The sequence below is a fragment of the Rhinoraja longicauda genome, chromosome 42, assembly GCF_053455715.1.
Source record: "Rhinoraja longicauda isolate Sanriku21f chromosome 42, sRhiLon1.1, whole genome shotgun sequence".
Taxonomy (NCBI): Eukaryota; Metazoa; Chordata; class Chondrichthyes; order Rajiformes; family Arhynchobatidae; genus Rhinoraja; species Rhinoraja longicauda.
The window spans coordinates 1,206,077-1,227,822 of NC_135994.1; the positions used below are offsets into that span (position 1 = coordinate 1,206,077).

The 21,746-nt window shown below is 42.7% G+C and overlaps 1 protein-coding gene across 1 annotated transcript; it reads left to right on the plus strand.

Moving 5' to 3' along the window:
* Positions 1 to 694: 694 nt before the first annotated feature.
* On the plus strand, positions 695 to 20,271 carry prim1 (DNA primase subunit 1). The gene is made up of 13 exons (XM_078431394.1): positions 695 to 856; positions 3,281 to 3,438; positions 4,330 to 4,436; positions 5,282 to 5,355; positions 7,377 to 7,513; positions 7,614 to 7,672; positions 9,027 to 9,139; positions 12,184 to 12,260; positions 13,680 to 13,800; positions 14,745 to 14,814; positions 17,135 to 17,232; positions 18,093 to 18,191; positions 19,990 to 20,271. Exons 1-13 carry the CDS (start codon positions 736 to 738, stop codon positions 20,007 to 20,009), a joined length of 1,254 nt encoding a protein of 417 aa, XP_078287520.1. The 5' UTR covers positions 695 to 735; the 3' UTR covers positions 20,010 to 20,271.
* Positions 20,272 to 21,746: the final 1,475 nt, after the last annotated feature.

Below are 21,746 nucleotides of genomic sequence, written 5' to 3' on the forward strand. Positions count from 1 at the left end.
AGAACTGTAGATGACACTTGAAATAATACGGAGAACCTTATTTTCAGATTATTAAAAAATCTGATATAAAAACATTTCTCAAAATAGTAAATAAATGAAATGTAGATTGCATTGTGATCTGGATTCTTGGGGAAAAAGCATTGTATTGGCAGGCACACTCACACAAACTTTGGGACAAAAACATTGTATAGAAAAGTGCTCTTTATTGGTGAGATTGTATTGCAAAATAATATAGTTAATTTTTAAGTCAAAACGGCAGGTGTATCCACTGACATTTCAATGATTCGAGGTGGGCTACTATTCTGACAGGTTTCTTGAAGCAGTCATTTAGAAGGATGCCCATTACTGAGTAGTAATAGTGGTGTGGTGGTGGGCGGTCTTCTGTCCCCTTAGATGATTAAGTCTACCCTAAGAGATGTTGAGACAAAGATTATGCAGTGGCCAACTCTTCTGTGAAGTGCACGCCATAGGAAGTGGAACTTAAGAAATGTAACATAATGACACATTTGGGTGTAACAGAAATCACTGGATTTGGCGTTTGGGAGAGGGATAAGAAAGGAAAGGTCGGTAAACATTCTTTGAAATGACCTTATTCTTTGAAATGACCTTATTTGGAGTTTTCGCAAAGGGTGAAGCTCTGGCGTAATTGCCTACAACTCCCGGCAAGCCTGGCTGGTCGTTTCCGGGAAATGGAGCGCATTTGGCGCATTTGGCGGGTTTATTTTCCACTCCGAAATGGCGTTGGCGTTGACCGAGAGCCGGTTTGAAGCATCCGAGTTACCAGACTTACTCCCCGTTTATTACAGGCGCCTCTTCCCGTTTCCGCAGTACTTCAGGTGGCTGAGTTATGGCGGTGGTAAGGAGAAAATATTTAAATGAATAATTTGTTTTCTTCTGCAGGTAATGTTTGCTGATCTGTGAGAATATTTCGACACGGACTTCTGAGGTGTTGTCCACTTTCCAATTAAAGATACCTTTCCATGTTCCTGTGAACAACTGTGGGGAGTGTAGTGAGCTGGGTAGCGTTTATGTGGAGCTGGTCTGTAGTCAAATGGTGCATGAATGGCTGCCTCTGATAGCGGTAATGGCAGCGAGGGAGGAAGATGCTGAGGCTCTGGCGAAGATCTTCATCTTCGTTCACCACGGATGAGGTATCAGGAGACTGGAAGACACCTTGTTCATCAAGGGCAGGAGGGGCAAGTCTGGAAACTCCAGGTCGGTGAGTGGGAGGGAAGTTGAAGAAGATTCTGAGGGACGGATTTATGTTCACTTGAAGGGCAGGGACTGATCAGGCGGGAGTCATCTTGGTTTTGCGTAGGGCGAACATGTCTTAAAAATCTGTTTCGGTTTGAGGAGACAACTGAGAAAAATGATGAAAGTAGCACGGTAGACTTCGTTCACGTGGACTTTGACAAAGTCCCATCTAGTCAGTTGGTCCAGAAGGTTAAGGCACAGGGGATTCAAAATTTGCTGAGTGATGGGAGGGAGAGGGTGGTGCTGGAAAAGGGTTTTCCGACTGGAAATTTGTAACTAACGGTGTACAATGGGGACAAGTTGTTTGTAAATATAAATGGCTTGGATGAGAATATAGGTGGTGTGGGAAAATAACTGCGGATGGTGGTACAAATCGAAGATATCACAAAATGCTGGAGTAACTCAGCAGGCCAGGCAGCATCTAGGAGAGGAAAGTGATCAGTAAATTTGCAGGCAAGAGTTGTGGAACTCTAGTGGTAGATGATGGAGTTGTAGATGATGAAGAAGCTTGCCTAAACATACAGACATGGTCAGCTGGAAAGATGGGTGTAGTGGTGGAAGATGGAATTTAATCCAGACAAGTGTGAGCGAGTGCACTTTTGGGAAGTCAAATTCTGTTAGGACATACAGAGTATGGCAAGGACCATAGGAACATTGATGGACAGAGAGACCTTGAGGTGCAAAGCTGTGGCTCGCTGAAAATGGGAGTACAGATGGATAAAGTATTGAAAAGGCATTTGGTATGCTAACCTTCACGGACAGGCATTGGATCTCAGAGTTGGGACCATGGTTGATACACAAAACATTGGTTAGACTGCATTTGGAGTACAGGGTACATGTCTGGTTGCCACATTACAGGAAGGATGTGGTAGCAATATACAGAGTGCATTAGAAAGCACCAGGATGTTGTCTGGAATGGAGGGCTGTAGTTATAAGGAGAGATTGGATAGGCTGCATTTATTCTCATTGGAATATCAGAGGTTGAAGGGTGGCCTTCTGGAGTTCTATAAAATTATGGGGGCTGTAAGTGGAGTAATTGGCCAAATCTTTTTCCCATGGCAGCACAGGTTGGTTTGGCAAAAGGACACAATGTGCTGGAGTAACTCCAGGTCAGGGATCACCTCTGGAGAACATGGATAGGTTAAGTTTTGGGTTGGGACCCTTCTCCAGAATCTGGTTTGGCATCTGCTCTGCCCATGACCACAAGAAATTGTAACGTGTTGTGAATGTAACCTATTCTATTATGCAAACCCACCTCCTCCCCTCCAACTTCTCTATGTGCACTGCATGCTGTGATCAAAGAATATTCACACACCCATTATTCTCTCTCCCTCATCGGGCTGTAGATACAAAAGCTTCAAAGCAAGTATCACCAGATTCAATAACAGCACCTTCCCTGTTTGATATTCTGTGCTCTATGATTCTATGAACTAATTTGTTTTAGCATGTCAGAGCTCTTCATTTAATTGTCCTATATCTTATTGTCAATTGTAAATCATATGGCCCAACTCATCCCCTCTGACGAACATGTCCCATCTAGGCTAAAATGTTACATTTTAACATACCATTCTCTCGCATTGTTAGACTGGTAGATAGTAAGGCAATAGATCCTTGATAGCTGAGATTTTTATGGGCCATGTGCAATACTGTTGAAAGAAACACTGAATGACTTGCGAGGAAAAAACTAGTATCATTAAATGTGTTTTTGCCATTGTGCCTTCAAGTAATAGGCTGTAGGCTGAGAGTTGGGAAGCTAATTTTAGGCAGGCGTTGTCCTGAAGGGCTGAACCAATGGCCTCCTGTGCCATAAACCTCTGACACATAAAAGATGGTTGAAAAAGACACACCCAGAAAAGTTAGGTTGAGACCAATTCTGTAAACCTGTGACCTGCTCTGTCACCACCTCTTTTCTTTTCTTCCCCCACCCCACACATCCATTTAACCAGTCTGATAGTAGATCGCTTAATAGCTCTCTACTGCTACCTATATTTACACCACTTGACGGTTATGCTCTCTATGCCAACAGTCCCGAAGAACTACTTCCAGAATCGAGAATTCTCCTTCACCCTGAAAGATGACATCTATGTACGCTACCAGTCCTTTAACAATCAGAATGAATTGGAGAAAGAAATGCAGAAAATGGTCCCTCACAAGATCGACCTTGGAGCTGTCTATTCTCACAAGGTTACTCTATGGCCATTGCTTTTAACGTTTCAATCTCATAGACCGGATTAACAGCTCCCTTTACATGCACCCAGTTTTATTTTTATGTTGATAGATTACATCTCCCAGATTTGAAGGTATTTTGGGGAAACAGTTTGAGTGATTACTGACAACCAAATGGCTGGTTTGTGAAATTGCAGGTTAATATGTACTAAAGCAGCAATTGTGCATCTTCTTGCAGAGTGATGATTAATATTCTGGGGAAGGGGAAATATTACAGCATCACCTGTGGGACTAACCAGTAACGCAGGGTCTTAAACTGAGTTTACAACAAAAACTGATCTGAGGAGTGTAAAGTTTAAAAAAAAATGTACATGGGATATTCACTTTGGTGCATGTTTGTGTAGATGGCAGGCATCAAGATTTGCTACAATACTTCTGCAGCAAAGCAGCTCATGAACCTTCTGACGGTTCATTTTGGCAAAAACGTTCCAAAGTGAGCCATGTGGAATCTATATACTAAAACTCTCGTTTGTTTGTTCCTGAACTACAGCCAAAACGGTACACCATAGCACAACAATTTTAGTCCCAACTTACTCACCGTCGTCCCTTTGGTGCTAATTGAAGAAGTTTCATTGAAATCGGTGTTATATTTTGAAAGTTATTCACATTTTAAAGTTTAAAACTATCCCATGGGGAGGAGGGGGGTTGAGGGTGATGGAGGGGAGAGGGGAGTGGGGTGGGGGGGGGAGAGAGGGTGCTGCACCAATGCAAAAGAATTTTGGGCCCTACAGGTCCACTTGGTCTAGTATCTCACTAAACCTTTCACTGGTTTGGGTGATGGGTGAAGACTAATTTGATGAGGTGGAATGCAAATTTTCTGTGGCAAACTGATTTATATTTTTCTTACAGCCCAGTCAACATAACTCTGTGAAGTCAGGAGCCTTCCAGGCAGAAAGTAAAGAGTTGGTCTTTGATATTGATATGACAGATTATGATGATGTCCGAACCTGTTGCAGGTATGGTTATGCTTGCCATCCTTTAAATGGCCCAGTGCTTTACAGTGGTCATTCAAGGTGCTTTTAAATGTAGCAGCTGTTGCAGTAACAAGAATCCGCAGATGCCGCTTATACCATAGGTAGACATAAAATGTCGCAGTAACTCAGCGGGTCAGGCAGCATCTCTGGAGATCATGGATAGGTGACGTTTCGTGTCGGGACCCTACTTCAGCCTGAAGAAGGGTCCTGACCCGAATCGTCCCTATCTATGTTTTCCAGAAATGCTGCCTGACCCGCTGAGTTACTCCAGCACTTTGAGACCTTTTGTACAGGAAGCAATGTTCAGGCACTACAAGTCTGCAGTCATGTTGCTAAAAGGAGCCCTTTCATCCCAACGGGAGAATTTCTCGTACATTGCCATTTGGTAAGTGCAATATGACTAATATATCTAAGGTTAACGTTTTACAAGTGCTGGACATGTATTTACCAATGATTGCAGTACAAAGGGCTTGCATTTCCATTTACTGCACTACTGCAACAGAAGTTCAAGTAATATTAAATAAATAAATATGAAAATTACTCATTCTGGAATTGTTTAATAAATGGCTGTTTATTCAAAAACATTAAGAAAATCAAACCTAAAATCCCACTAGTTGGAGAATTTGGATCAGATTGGATCTGTCACTGATTTCTGGCTCATTGAACAAGTTTAGTTGATCATTTTTAAGTCTTTTATGGCCAGGGGTTGCTGTTTGTGGGGATGGGTGATGATCCTGATGACTGCTCTTGTCAGCAACAGATTTTATATCAGCATAAGTGTTAGATTTATACTGAGGCATTCTATCACATTACATAATATTCTTCAGCTCTGCAGACATTTGCTGTAAATGTTGGACACTGATGACCATTGCTATCAAGATTCTGGATAGAGCATTGGATGGTAAGATAGCATTGTATTTGTTTTCTTTGGTCATTCTGCTTTTTACTTTTTTTCCGTCTGCTTGTTCTTTCGTGTGTTCTTGTTTCCTTTGTCGTTCCGTGAGTATCAGAAACTTAATGGGCAGCAGAGAGCATCACTCGTTTCAACAGGGCATGTAGATATTGGGCAGGAATATGAACTACACTTGTTTTGGTCTTTATGCTGGTCTTCCTGGAGTCCAGAGGAAAATTGTGCTACAGGTCCCCCCCCCCCCCCAGCTTACAAACATGTTGACCGCATGTAGAAAGGAAGGAATGTTTGGGAGACTGGCGGGATGGATTTGCCAGCTGCTGAGGGGGTGTTGGCATCTATAGCTCCCTTTGCCTGCGGAAGGCATCCTGCATCCTAAAGGACCCATCTCACCCCGCCCATCACTTGTTTGCCCTTCTGCCCTCAGGAAAGCGCTACAGGTCCTTCAAAGCGCACACCACAAGACTAACAAACAGTTTCTACCCTAAGGCCATCACCACACTGAACTCTGCAATGAAAGCACACCCCCATAGACAATATTTATACTGTACAATACCTACCTCTGTGCAATACTGATATATTCATTTATAATATCTATATACTAAAACTCTCGTTTGTTTGTTTCTGAACTACAGCCAAAACGGTACACGATAGCGTGACAATTTTAGGCCCACCTTACTCACCATCGTCCCTTTGGTGGTAATGGAAGAAGTTTCATTGAAATTGGTGTTATATTTTTTAAGTTATTTACATTTTAAAGTCTAAATCTATCTCCTAGGGAGGGAGGGGGAGGAGGGAGGATAAGGGGGATGGAGTGGGGTGGAGGGGAAGGAGAGGAGGGAGGGGAGGAGGGAGGAGAGGGTGCTGCACCAATGCAGGAGAGGTTGGGCCCAACGGGTCCACTTGGTCTAGTTTATTTTTATAATATTCTGTGCAATATCTTATATTCTGACAAGGTGCAATATCTTATATTCTGATAAGGGCGCATATGTAGGCATGATGTGTATGCATGTGTGAATCTGTCACAGTGTGCGCGCAAAGTGCATGAACAGTTTTTATTTTTCTCACTCTTACTGTTTTTTTGTTGTTATTTTTAATCTTGTACATTTGAGCTCCACTGAGGCAGTGTGCCTGAATTCCGTTGTATGCACCATTACATTGACAATAAAGAAATTAGAATTTGAATTTTGAATCTTCTGCCGTGTGAGAACTAGGTTTGTGCTCGCATTTCCAACTTGTGAAATGTTTGGATAATGAACAGTTCAAAAGAACGGAACCTTGTAACCAGGGGGTGACCTGTATGCTGTATTTTTGTTAAAAAAACAAATCTTAATAGCTGTTTCCAAGAATTATATTATTTTTAGACTAAAGAACACAACAGGGAAAATGGTGCTGTCATGGCTACAAAAAATAAGTTAAAGGTAGATCAAAGGATTAAATCTTGATTTAATAAATGAGTAAGATCAAGGTTTGGGAAGACCCAAAACTTTGGGGACCCATTCGGCCCTTCGAGCCAGCACCGCCATTCAATGTGATCATGGCTGATCATTCTCAATCAGTACCCCGTTCCTGCCTTCTCCCCATATCCCCTGACTCCGCTATCCTTAAGAACTCTATCTAGCTCTCTCTTGAATGCATTCAGAGAATTGGCCTCCACTGCCTTCTGAGGCAGAGAATTCCACAGATTCACAACTCTCTGACTGAAAAAGTTTTTCCTCATCTCAGTTCTAAATGGCCTACCCCTTATTCTTAAACTGTGGCCCCTTGTTCTGGACTCCCCCAACATTGGGAACATGTTTCCTGCCTCTAACGTGTCCAACCCCTTAATAATCTTATACGTTTCGATAAGATCTCCTCTCATCCTTCTTTTCGATAAGATCTCCTCTCATCCTTCTAACAAGCAAGACGAATAATACAAGTCCATTAGTGTGCCTGTGTTTAAATTGTATGTTGCCGAGACTCGGGCATAAGTTATACACTGATAAATTATGTTTACCGTGTTTCCTTTCTAGAGGACTTTGGATTCCTGCATCGTCTCTGGGTATATTCTGGTCGAAGAGGGGTGCATTGCTGGGTCTGTGACGAAACAGCACGGGGGCTTTCCCAGGCAGCTCGGTCAGCTGTCGCCGATTACCTGAGTGTGGTTAAAGTACGTGTCTTGTGGACTTGGAGATTAATTGTTGTTTTAAAGCATGTAATCTTTCTGCCGGTAGCTTGCAATGCTAAATGTTTTGCTGGTTATTTTCCAGGGTGGGATCGATAACATCAAGAAAGTACAACTGACTCCCTCCATTCATCCTTCTATTGAGTAAGTATTGTAGAGCAAGGAAATAGTTCTGCTTTTGGATGTATGGAGAATATGTAGTATAAGAAAATAACTGCAGATGCTGGTACAAATCGAAGGTATTTATTCACAAAATGCTGGAGTAACTCAGCAGGTCAGGCAGCATTTCAGGAGAGAAGGAATGGGTGACGTTTCGGGTCGAGACCCTTCTTCAGACTCAGTCTGAAGAAGGTTCTCGACCCAAAACATCACATATTCCTTCTCTCCTGATATGCTGCCTGACCTGCTGAGTTACTCCAGCATTTTATGGAGAATATGTATCACTTCTGATGGAAAGTTGGTCACTGATGAAGCAGCTGGAGATGAGTGGGTTTCGGACATTAAAGTTCGGATGTACTTCTGATTTTTAACGTTGCATCTGCCCTGAAGTCCCTCACCCAGAGTCCATTCCGTTCCCTCACTGCTTTCAGTGCAACTTCCAAGAGCAGTTCCACCTGGAGGATCACTGATTCATCAACTGAATGAGGGGATGAAGTGGTAGCCAGGAGGAGGTTGGATCCAATGTTGGAGGTTGGATTCACGTTGGATCTAATGCTATGAAACCTCAGAGGGACTGTCAGGGTTACTCCTTTCTGCCTGTCTGCTGTTGTACTGCACCCTCCCCTCTAGTGAGTCCGTCCTGCCGTCGGGACAAGATGTACTGAGGCACAGCGATGGAGAAATTAGCACGTTATAGGACTTTTGTGATTGAATCATTGCCTTGCCATCACTGGAGATAAGCTGCAGGAGGGCTGGAACATGATGCTATTGGAGTTCATATTTTCTTCAATACAACGCTTTTAAGGTTAGAGTAACCTAATGCAATACTCTTTATAACGTTTAAAAATCCCCAGAGTTCAATTATTCATGCTAGAGGTCTGGCCCCTAGATTTTAAAGCTCATGTATTTTATGTTGTGAAGAGTTTCTGGTGTATTGCCAGTGTGATGAAATATGTGTATGTATCAAGCTTTTTGGATGTGGCTAGCAGATCTGCCAAGGCATGACTCAGTGAGTTGGGGGATATGATACGTTATGCTCTGTAATGAGCATTTTAAGACTGATTTTATTATGATTAGATAAGTGAAGAAGGGTTTATATGACATCCTCATGGGAGTGTTTTTTTTATTGGATTCATACTCTGGATTAGTATTTTAATAGAATTTTTAAAGTCCGTTGTGACTATTTAGCAATGCACTGAATTTGTTTTTGTTTTTTAGCTTCTCTAAAGCCCAGATGCAAGCAGGTTTCTGTTGTGATCTGGAGCATAGAGTGGGAGGATTCGTTGGTGTCTGTTTAAACGTGTCCTTATTGTGAACCATTGCTTCGATTCACCCGCAGGGAAGCGCTCACTGTGATAAATGGTTATTTTGAAGAATACGCTGTAAATAAACAAGATCTCTTTGGCACGAAAGAAACTTGGCAGAAGGTCCTAGCTTTGGTCCCCGATAAAAATATCCTTTCATTGGAATAAGTTGCATTTGGTGAATCCATCGTTAACTTTGAATTGCATTGCCCTTAATCGCTGTGACAGGTGGCATTCTCTGAATACTTCTGTGCTGTTCCTGTCATTCAGTTGTGAGCAGATAGTCCAGTTCTTGGTGCCCCCACAATTAATAAGGAAGCTGCACAACTCAAAAGTCACATACTCATGGCTGCCTGGCGAAACAATCTGCTTTCACGGTTTGGGCTGGTTCTCTGATGTTCATAAGTTCCAGGAGCAGAATTAGGCCATTCGGCCCATCAAGTCTACTCTTCCATTCAATCATGGCTGATCTATCTCTCCCTCTCAACCCCCATTCTCCTGCCTTCTCCCCATAACCCCTGATACCTGTACTAATCAAGAATCTATCAATCTCTGCCTTAAAAGAGTTTGTACGTTCTCCCCGTAACCTGCGTGGGTTTTCTCCGATATCTTCGGTTTCCTCCCACACTCCAAAGACGTACAGGTATGTAGGTTAATTGGCTGGGCAAATGTAAAAATTGTCCCTAGAGTGTAGGATAGTGTTAATGTGCGGGGATCGCTGGGCGGCGCGGACCCGGTGGGCCGAAGGGCCTTTTCTGCGCTGTATCTCTAATCTAAAAAAAATATCTAAAAATGTCCATTGATTTGGCCTCCACAGCCTTCTGTGCCAATAAATTCCACAGATTCACCACCCTCTGACAAAAGAAATTCCTCCTCCTTCCTGAAGGTACGTCCTTTTATTCTGAAGCTATGATCTCTGGTCATAGACTAGTGGAAACATCCTCCACTTCCACTCCATTCAGGCCTTTCACTATTCAATGTTGAGAATTAATTCGTGTTTGGAATTGGATCTTTTGTATGTGCAAGGTTTGCTTACTGTTGCAGAATGTATGTATTCTATACTGCCAGAATAGCTTTCACTTTGAACACAAAACAAATCCACTCTGACTCTATTGCTAGGTTGAGCATCTCATTCAAAAGGAAAACCACGAAAGAAATGATGCTCATATGTTTTTAAATATGTAATTGTGGTCTCAATACTATACCATTTTCTCACTAGCCAACAGGATAAAAAGTATAAATGCAGGACAATGATTTGGGTGCTTTTGCAAACTCTAATTTCACTGGAGAGATTTACAATAGACAATAGGTGCAGGAGGAGGCCATTTGGCCCTTCGAGCCAGCACCGCCATTCAATGTGATCATGGCTGATCATTCTCAATCAGTACCCCGTTCCTGCCTTCTCCCCATACGCCTTGACTCCGCTATCCTTAAGAGCTCTATCTAGCTCTCTCTTGAATGCATTCAGAGAATTGGCCTCCACTGCCTTCTGAGGCAGAGAATTCCACAGATTCACAACTCTCTGACTGAAAAAGTTTTTCCTCATCTCAGTTCTAAATGGCCTACCCCTTATTCTTAAACAGTGGCCCCTTGTTCTGGACTCCCCCAACATTGGGAACATGTTTCCTGCCTCTAACGTGTCCAACCGCTTAATAATCTTATACGTTTCGATAAGATCTCCTCTCATCCTTCTAAATTCCAGTGTATACAAGCCTAGTCGCTCCAGTCTTTCAACATATGATAGTCCCGCCATTCCGGGAATTAACCTAGTAAACCTACGCTGCACGCCCTCAATAGCAATTTTCCACTTGCAAGTAAAGATGGTTTTCCCTCCACCATTGGCATACAGTGTTTGCAGTGTGCACCATCTTTAAAAAAAAGTGCTAGTGTCCTTGACCAGGCTATTCCAACACCAATCAAGTCAAGTCAAGTTCATTTGTCACGTACACATACAAGATGTGCAGTGAAATGAAAGGTCACCCACAGTCCAGCAATAGAGCAATAAAAATAAACAACTTCACACACAATCACAACCAACACAAAACAAAACAAAAAAGAAACATCCATCACAGTGAGTCTCCTCCAGTCACCTCCTCACTGTGATCCCTTATCCCAACACCTTCACCACCAAAAAGGACAAGGCAGCAGGCATTGGTGTAAATAGATTTTATTAGATTTACAGATACAGCGCAGAAACAGGCCCTTCGGCCCACTAGGGACAATTTTTACATTTGCCCAGCCAATTAACCTACTTACCTGTACGTCTTTGGAGTGTGGGAGGAAACCGAAGATCTCGGAGAAAACCCACGCAGGTCACGGGGAGAACGTACAAACTCCGTACAGACGGTGCCCGTAGTCAGGATCGAACCCGAGTCTCCGGCGCTGCATTCGCCGTAACGCAGCAACTCTACCGCTGCGCCACCGTGCCGCACTATACTGGAATTCTCTCCCCATCAACACTCTTGCAGCACCTTTCCCAGAAGGACTATGGTGTTTCAAGAAGGCACCCCGCCACCACCTTCTCAAGGGGAATAATTTTTGGCCATGCCTGAATCCTGAAAAATAATATTTTTGGAAAAACCTCAATGTAATGTATGTGTCTCTGGACCAGAAATCCAGAAGCCTGTGGAGTGTATATTAAAATTCCATTGTTACAGCAAAAACTGCTATGTAATGTGAGGGTGGAACTGTTGAATTATCCACAAATCAAAGCTGGTTCTTATCTCCTTTTGGTTAATTCTAGTCCTGCGCATACAATGTTGATTTTTTAACTACCGCTTAGTTCTATCAAATTCCCAGTGAGGCTGCACTGTGACTTTTTTCAAACCACTTGCTGTCAATTGCACTCTTTGTTTCCTTCTTAATAACCTATTAAGTACTTTGGAAGGAAGACCTGCACATGCATCATGGTCTGAGTTGTGCACTGGATCCTGCAGTGGGACCACACACAAACACAAGGGTGTTGCAAATGCTCTTGCTGTAAATAACTGGGTCATGTTGTCCCAGCGTGCTACATAACAACGTAGAATGGAGCAGTTGTGTAAGACTAATGTTGCCAAGGACAGAACAACAAGTTCTTTAAAAGTTGGTCTGGTAAAAAATATTTTATATTTTAAGCTTCCACTTATTAAGTTCAAAACTGTTGAGATTTTTGCATGAAATGATGGAGGTATTTCCTTAACAAGTGTGCACAGTTGCAAGAGGGATTACAAAATGATTTTCTCAAAGCACGAAGTTCAGCTGAGCGCTGGAAAATGTTGCAAACTGAGGTAAGCGATCACAGTTTGATTGGACACTATGATTTTGCAACAGGTTCAATTGGAAAAAAATAGGACACTGAATGTCATCCAGTTGCTGTCTGCTTCTTCCTAAAGTACAACTGGGACTCTACAGGTTTTGGGGTTATACAAGTGTAGAAGAGAAGGGATCTTGAATTGCACATCTACAGATCTTTGAAAGTAGCAAGCCAGGTGGATCTGATGTTTGCCTTTGTAGACTGAAACACTGTGAGAGCATGAAGATAATGTTCAAACTAAAGCGTAGGCCACCACTGGAATACTGTGTATTTGGTCAGTTTGTTGCAGGTAAGGTGTGATGCCACTAGAGCAAGTTCTGAGAGAATTTACAAGAACATTCAGGGCTGGAGAATTGCAGAGACTGGAGGCTGGCGTTATTTCCTTTGGAACAAAGGAGGCTGAGAGGAGATCTAATTTGGGTGAATAAAACTGAGGTCTGGGTAGGAAAACCATTTCATTTGCAGAAATGTCTGTAATGAAGGGGAATAGATTTAATTGATAGAAAGGTTGAGTTTTCTGTGTACAAGTAATGTGCTTCTGGAGTTCATCACTTAAAATAGGATTGGAGTCAGAAACCCCCGCTGCATTTATAAAGGAACTACTTGTAATCTGCAAGGCTGGGAAGTGGAATTAACGTAGATTTTCTTGTGGCTGGCATGGATATAATATAGCAAATAGCATTCTTTGCTGCATATTGCCATGATTCCAGGTATTGGAAGCTGTGGCTTCCTTGCCCACACACTGTCATTTGTATTTACAAAGACAGTGTTGGCAGCTTGCGTGAGAGTAATATCTGGCAGCAGACTTTGCTCAGTTTACCTACCCATACACCTGCCCTCCCAAAGGGGTCTACAGCATTCATGTCTCCTGCCAACTCGGAAACGCTCCCGAGTCACCTTGGCGGAGATGAGAAACCTCAGTGCGAAGTGATAGAACTTGGGAGATTGTGGTCTAAAAGGCTTAATCCTCAAAAATGTGGTGTATTTGTCTATCATGGAGCATTTATCCCAGTGCGTGCTTTATTCAAGTGGTCACAGGTACTCGTGGAAGAAATGAATACCGAGCCTCACGCTTCACGTCTATCAGAGAATTTCTAATCACAACTTGATTAATGTTCATGTCGATGCCCTTTTATTTTATTTTTTGCACTTGCAAATCCAGGCAGGTTATATATCTTGGTTGGTTTATCTTTTATTTTGTTTTTCCCCTGATACAATTGGCTAATGTTTCACTGTGACTGAAAGTAGAAATATTAAACATGAATTTGCCAATTGGTTCAGTGTTAGAATTGGAAATAATGGTGGAGGAGCTTGGGGAACATATTATTGCTCCACTCGTGGTTTGTGTAGATTTTGAAGCTGAACTTGCCATTCATCAAATGGGTTTTTACAGTTGAAGAAAATTTCACTAGACGAGATAAAACTGCAGTACTGCTACCCTCGGCTGGATGTGAACGTCAGTAAAAGTCTCAACCATCTTCTGAAAAGCCCGTTCTCTGTCCATCCAAAAACAGGTAACGTTTGTGTGTCTGTCTTTTGTTACTGTCTGATACCTGCTGACAGTGCTTTCTACTGTATAGGAAGCAGGTAGACGGTTGGCTGTCTTATCTGCGCCCATGCCAATTGTAGCTGCAGCTTATGGATGGGCAAAGAGGATTGTGAACTCCTTTCTCACGGCAAATTAACTGCCTTCTTGGGATTAAGGTTTTGTTCTGGGTCTTATGGCTGGGGGGTGGAGATCGTGTGCTTTTGAACAAGTTCATGCAAAATGACTTGATTTTATACTTAGTATAAGAAAATAACTGCAGATGCTGGTACAAATCGAAGGTATTTATTCACAAAATGCTGGAGTAACTCAGCAGGTCAGGCAGCATCTCAGGAGAGAAGAAATGGGTGACGTTTTGGGTCTTCAGTCTGAAGAAGGGTCTCGACCCGAAACGTCACTCATTCCTTCTCTCCTGAGATGCTGCCTGACCTGATTGTCATGGTATTAAGGCTGGATGTGGAAACACTTGGTTTTGTCACCACGTGGTGTAGCTCAGATGGCGTATGACAGCGTGTCCTCACATATCTCAAAGGCACGCTGGTACGTATGTTGATTGATCACCGTTGATTGCTCTTCGTACATATGTGAGTGGTAGAATCGGGGAGGTGGGGTGGGGGAGTTGATGGGAATGTGGAGAAAATGAAATAGGGTCAGTGTAAATGGATGCTCGATGGTTGCCATGACGGTGGCCTGAAGGACCTGTGTTTCTGTGCTCTCTGACTCTGTCATTAATTCTCAACGGGCCTCTCAGATCAAGTATTAAAGTTTTTTATCCAAGTTATCAACCCATTAATTTTACTAATAATGGGACTGCATACAAAATTAATCTGTCACTGCTTTTCTGTGGTGTTTTCACTATGGAATGTGAAAAGTTTATGTCTACAAACTTCTTCACTTCTGTTACTGTTTCAGGACGCATTTCAGTGCCCATTGATGTGAAGAATCTGGATAAGTTTGATCCCTTTTCTGTGCCCACAATAAGGTAGGAAGGATATTGACATTGACTCTTGTGTTCTGAAAGTGACTGTTCTGTTTTCTTTCTCCTGTGTAGGTGCCATTTGTCAGGGATTCTTTGAAGGTGCAGCATTTGCGACACAGAATGGCATTGAAATGTTTGTTTATGTCCCAGTAACTGGTTACAACTTGGCTGCCTCTGAGTACCACCTTGGGTTTAATAAAATAAAATTAAAAGTTGATCTTAAAATATTAGGTGCACTCCATTTCTGCCTTGCTTTTCTAGTATCTTATGAATATTGACACCACTACCTGAGTTTTCCTGGCCATCAAACTGCCTTTTGAGCAAATATGGTCAATTTTCGAGGATGTAACTAGTAGAGTGGATAAGGGAGAACCAGTTGATGTGTTATATCTGGACTTTCAGAAGGCCTTCGACAAGGTCCCACATTGGAGATTGGTGTACAAACTTAAAGCACACGGTATTGAGGGTTCAGTGTTTAGGTGGATAGAAAATTGGTTGGCGGACAGGAAGCAAAGAGTAGGAATAAACGGGTCCTTTTCAGAATGGCAGGCAGTGACTAGTGGGGTACCGCAAGGCTCAGTGCTGGGACCCCAGTTATTTACAGTGTATATTAATGATTTGGACGAGGGAATTGAATGCAACATCTCTAAGTTTGCGGATGACACGAAGCTGGGTGGCAGTGTTAGCTGCGAGGAGGATGCTAGGAGGCTGCAGAGTGACTTGGATAGATTAGGCGAGTGGGCAAATGCATGGCAGATGCAATATAATGTGGATAAATGTGAGGTTATCCACTTTGGCGGCAAGAACAGGAAAGCAGAGTATTACCTGAATGGTGACCGATTGGGAGAAGGGAAGATGCAACGTGACCTGGGTGTCATGGTGCACCAGTCATTGAAAGCAAGCATGCAGGTGCAGCAGGCAGTGAAGAAAGCGAATGGTATGTTGGCATTCATAGCAAGAGGATTTGAGTTTAGGAGCAGGGAGGTTCTGCTGCAGTTGTACAGGGCCTTGGTGAGACCGCACCTGGAGTATTGTGTGCAGTTTTGGTCTCCTAACCTGAGGAAAGACGTTCTTGCCTTAGAGGGAGTACAGAGAAGGTTCACCAGATTGATCCCTGGGATGGCGGGACTTTCATATGAAGAAAGACTGGATAGACTGGGCTTGTACTCGCTGGAATTTAGAAGACTGAGGGGGGATCTTATAGAAACATATAAAATTCTTAAGGGGTTGGAGAGGCTAGATGCGGGAAGATTGTTCCCGATGTTGGGGGAAGTTCAGAACCAGGGGTCACAGCTTAAGGATAAGGGGGAAGTCTTTTAGGACCGAGATGAGAAAACATTTCTTCACACAGAGAGTGGTGAGTCTGTGGAATTCTCTGCCACAGAAGGTAGTTGAGGCCAGTTCATTGGCTATATTTAAGAGGGAGTTAGATGTGGCCCTTTTTGCTAAAGGGATCAGGGGGGTATGGAGAGAAGGCAGGTACAGGCTACTGAGCTGGAAGGCAGGAACGGGGTGCTGATTGAGAATGATCAGCCATGATCATATTGAATGGCGGTGCAGGCTCGAAGGGCCGAATGGCCTACTCCTGCACCTATTTTCTATGTTTCTATAATAAATAGGGTGTGAGTGTTTCAAATCAGGGCCGTAGTTCATGAGGATCACCAGGATATCTTGGGGTGTCTGACCTGAAATTTTAATGCTGTTTCATCCTCCGCACACACTGCCTGTTGTGCTGAGTGTTTCTAGCAATTTCTGTTTTTATTTCGTATTTCCAGCATCTGCAGGTCTTTGAGCATCGGTGCTCACCTGGGCAAAACACTTTTAGCAGCAATTATCAGAATGGGATCATTTGCTTTTATTCCTCCGTTTTCCCTTGCTGAGGACGTCGAGGCTAATTTACAGCAGAGACACAGGAGACTGCAAACACTGAAATTTGCAGCAAAAAAGACAGTGCTGGAGTAACTCTGCAGGGTCAGGCAGCATCTCTGGAGAACATGGACAGGTGACGTTTCGGGTTGAAAGGAGATAGAGGTGTAAGAAATGGTCAGAGTAAGTTTGAGGGCATGTTGGAAAGTCATGGTGAAGGTGATTAAAATGGACGAGTTCTGTACAAGTGTTCTGGTGCATGGTCTCGACCCAAAGCATCGAAAGGTCATCTGTCTCCACAGATGCTACCTGGCCACTGAGTTCCTCCAGCGGTTTTGTTTTTTGTTCCAGATTACAGCATCTTGAGTCTCCATATCTTTTTGTTAATGCCCAGAAAAAAATATTTTTACAGTATAATTTGCAGCTGGATAATTCCTAATGCCATGTTCTCTTTCAGTTTTCTTTGCAAGGAGCTTGATCAGAACATTGAGGATGAGCGAGTGAGTGCAAACACTGAGAATGGTGCAGAGCCAGAGGTGAAGCGGCGAACCAGAGGTAAAAATATGAAGCGGGCTCTCCTGTTAAGGAAAGCAATCCTATTAACACATCAGTTGATCACATCTCCTAAAACAGGTTATCAGCTTTTTTCGCCATTTTCTTTTCTTGAAGCATCTGATGTCTGCAGTGGGAGATCAGACTCCAGAGACACTGATCCACTTCTTGTGCATGATCAAAATGGCCTGCACATGTCAATGAATAGCGATGGGTATGGGGCTCTGGTGGTTTTGTTTCTGCTCCTAGCGATGGTAATTTTTTTACTCCTGATCTAGGCTTGCTCTTCAGCTTCCTGAGATTCACCTTGGGCGATTCCTGGTGCTTCTAAATCAATATACACAAGGGAGGGATAATTTCCTAACCAAAACCTTTTTAGCTCCATACATCACCTTTCAAATGTCCAATGTGAATATAAGTAACAATTGTTTAATTTTACATTGAGAAGGTTAAACTTTTGCAACAAGAGTGTATTGCAGTGCTGTGTGCCCCGAGGCAGCAGATCGAACCACACAATGAATCTTTGGCCCATGTTTGTGGGATGGATTTGGTCAGGATTCCAGCTATTGATCTCCAGTGACCCATGTTGCAAGTTGCATGGTTGCTTTTCGTGGAAGGATAAGGTAGGGCTGTCAGGTTGCCTCCCGTTGTGTGCTGACACTGACACGGATAAAATGAATTAGCTGAAACTTGCACTGCTGCAAGAGTCGCCGGTTTGGCATAGAAAGCAATTGGGAAGATAATTAAGTAGTGGGATGGTAGGATATTTCCCCCACTGATGAAAACCAAAGAGAGATTGTTTGCAAGGGAATGTAATGCACAAGGCTGATTAAATTAATTCCTTTCCATTTCTCTGCACTTAGATTACAAGAAAACAAGTCTCCTGGGGCCTATCAAGATCTTTGAGCAATTCCTAGATGAGATGGAGCAGTCACGAAAGGGTTTGCTGCTAGAACAGAGTGGTAGGTATCGTGCAGGGTATTCCAGAATAGTGCTACTGGAAATACTGGTGAGAAAAGGCTGTGTTTCATGCAAGGGCTCATTGCTTCCACTGTTCTATTTAGCTTGTGTACTTTAATGAGAATGGTAACATTTTGGAATTTTAGCCATTCCTTTGAGTTAATTCTGGAATCTTTCCACGAATGTGAAGTTTGAACTCTTTACTCATTTAAATTCTTGCCTCTGACCATGGCTCTTGAAGGAAAGCATTGGGCAGGAGGCTTGGGTCTCAAAACAAAATGTGATAGGCAGATTTACTTCATACAAGATAAACATTTGAAAGTGTTCTACTCGATTCATTGATTTTGGAATGAGGTCGCTGTTGTATCCTAATGTACAAATAAAGGTGGAGGCTGAAGTCCATTCCTAAGGAATTTTATTTATTTATCAAGTCTACTGAGTGCACACCTACTAACTCAGCCCTTGGAGATCATTGAAAATGGTCTCTGCTGAAGATCATTGATTGATGTTGGAGGTGCATTGTGCTTTCCAAGAGCTGCTAAAACCCAGGTTAGTTTTAGAAGTCTGGCAATACCTGGGCCAGGCAGAAAATTGTTTTTGTTTCTAAAGAAAAGCATTACATTAAAAGAAGTTGCCATGAAATGTGGTATACCCAAGGATTGGGAAAAGTTTTATGAATAAGCCAGGAACTTGGGTATTCTCTATTCCAATTCAGTTCTCTAGTGTATTTAATGTTGACCTTTCAGCACTAAGGACTTGGTGATGGTGCAATGGTCATGTTAGTGAACCAGGAATCCATGAGCCAGGACTAATAATCGAGAGACCAGAGTTCAAATCCCACTGTGATAGCTATGGAATTTAAATTTGGTTATATATCTTGGAATTTTAAAAGAAAACAGTTTTGTGTCATTATGACCACATAACTACTGGACTATTATTCGGTTCATTCATATCCTTTGAGGAGGAAATCTGTTGTCCTCGCGCAGACTGGTCTCCATGTGCCTCTGACCTGTCAATATGGTTAACTCTTATCTGGCATCTGAAATAGCCAAGACGTTGCTCAATGCAAGGGCAACTAGTCATGGGCAATAAATGGGAGATAGAGGATACAATGTGATATTGAATTATTCTTCCGCTCCATTTAAAAAAACAACTTATCCCAACAGATGCAACACTGTTGAATTTACAGAGCATGACTAGGACTTAACCAACCTGATCTCCCGGTGGCTGAGCACTTCAACTCCCACTCGCAGTCTGACCTTTCTGTCATGGGCCTCCTCCAGTGTCATAGTGAGGCCCACCGGAAATTGGAGGAACAGCACCTCATATTTCGCTTGGGCAGCTTACAGCCCAGCGGTATGAACATTGACTTCTCTAACTTTAGATAGTTCCTCTTCCCCTCCCCTTCCCAGTTCTCCCACTGTCTTCCTGTCTCCACCTATATCCTTTCTTTGTCCCGCCCCCTGACATCAGTCTGAAGAAGGGTCTTGACCCGAAACGTCACACATTCCTTCTCTCCAAGATGCTGCCTGACCTGCTGAGTTACTCCAGCATTTTGTGATACCTTCAAAGTTCAAGAGAACATTTCAAGAGAACGAGGGTTTCACTGTTACTACGAAGTTCACGGGTCACCAGGAGTTTCACTCTGCAACCCATAGTCGATGTCTAGAAAGTTGTTGAGAGAAAATTGTTAACGTCTCATATGAATGGGGAGTGCTGTGTGGTATGAGGAGAGAAATTACAGGGATGTACTGCTCCAGCCAGGTATTCTGTTTGATTTATTGTTTTTGTTTCCTCTAGATAGAGAAAGAGATTTTTGATTATAAAGTACCTTTTTCAAATGTGATTTCACCTGCAATCATATGTCAAGACCATCATATTTCAAGACCTGGAGCCCGCTTGCCTTCCATCTTGTCTTCTGCACTTCACTTCTGCAACTGCAATACATATTTTTCAGTATTAAACAAAATGGTTTTCATCAGCTCTGAATGGCCTTCATCTGACATGGCCATGACAACAATTCAAATCTACAAATTCTAGCCATTTTGTAATCATCTATTTGTCTAATAAAATCTTTGTGTATATGTGTATTTCATTTGTTAGTTATTCAATTTGGGTTTTGCTCATCTTGTACTAAATCAGAATCGATCAGACCTGGGTGCATCTTCTGTATACTAAAACTCTTGTTTGTTTGTTCCTGAACTACAGACAAAACGGTACACGATAGTGTGACAATTTCAGGTTCAACAGTTGTCCCTTTGGTGCTAATGGAAGAAGTTTCATTGCAATCGGTCTTATTTTTAAAAAGTTATTCACATTTTAAAGTTTAAATCTATCTCCTCGGGAGGGAGGGAGGGGGGAAAGGAGAGAGTGGGGAGGAGGGAGGATGAGGGGGGGGAGGAGGGAGGAGAGGGTGTTGCACCAATGCAGGAGAGGTTTGGGCCCAACAGAGTGGGCTCCCCTACTCATCAAGATCATGGTCAATCTTCTATCTCAGTGCCAGTTTCCTGTACAATCCCCTTATGCCTTAATTACTTCATGCAGAAATCCTGTTCGGTGAAAAACGTGATTCTCTACAACCCTTTGGGGGGGGGGAAGAATAATAAACATGCAACACCCTCTGAGTAAATACATTTCTCATTTCAGTCTTAAATGAGCTGCCCGTTCTGCAAATGTAATTCCCTGGCATTAAAATCCAGTCAGAGAAATAATTCAATTCAATTCCTGCCAAGTGAGAATTCTGTTTTGATCAGAGCTCTCATTCTTCAAAACTCGAGAGTACAGACCTAGTTTGCCATTTCTCTACGTGTTCCTCTTCATAGCTTATATTGGAAATCATTAACTCCCAGGAAATGTAAATTTATTCAGTACCATTATTTGCTCCTTTACTATTGCTCCCTCAATGAGCCTAGATTTAGTTTATTTTTCTCCAGCACATTTGGATCAATACTATTACACACCACAATCCTGTTGGTGCCAATTTTCCCCATTGACAGGAAGCTATCTGTTACAAATAGCAGCTGACATATCCCACACTCTGAGCCATTCAATCCTCTTAAGTCCATTGCTTTTTAAATAATGCAGTCATGAAGTTCTGTCTTGGAATCAGAACATTCCTGTCTACAATAGGCCTTTAATACATTGGATCCCTCATGATGACAATCCAAATTTCCACACATTGTGTTTGCCCATCTGTAGTGCTGACAATGAATTTACTGTCACAGCTTGTTTGGGCTGCGTTTTGGAGGTGAATAGCAAATCCATTTTTGCAATAATGACCATACTGGCCTGTTGCAAATACAACCCTGAATGGCCGTTTTTTTTTTGTTGCTTCGATCCACCCAGCCCTGGAAAATTGCCCTTTGAATATCCGTGTCGTGTCCTCAGATACAATAGACAATAGGTGCAGGAGGAGCCAATTCGGCCCTTCGAGCCTGTACGCACCGCCATTCAATGTGATCATGGCTGATCACTATCAATCAGTACCCCGTTCCTGCCTTCTCCCCATACTCCCTGACTCCGCTACCTAGCTCTCTCTTGAATGCATTCAGAGAATT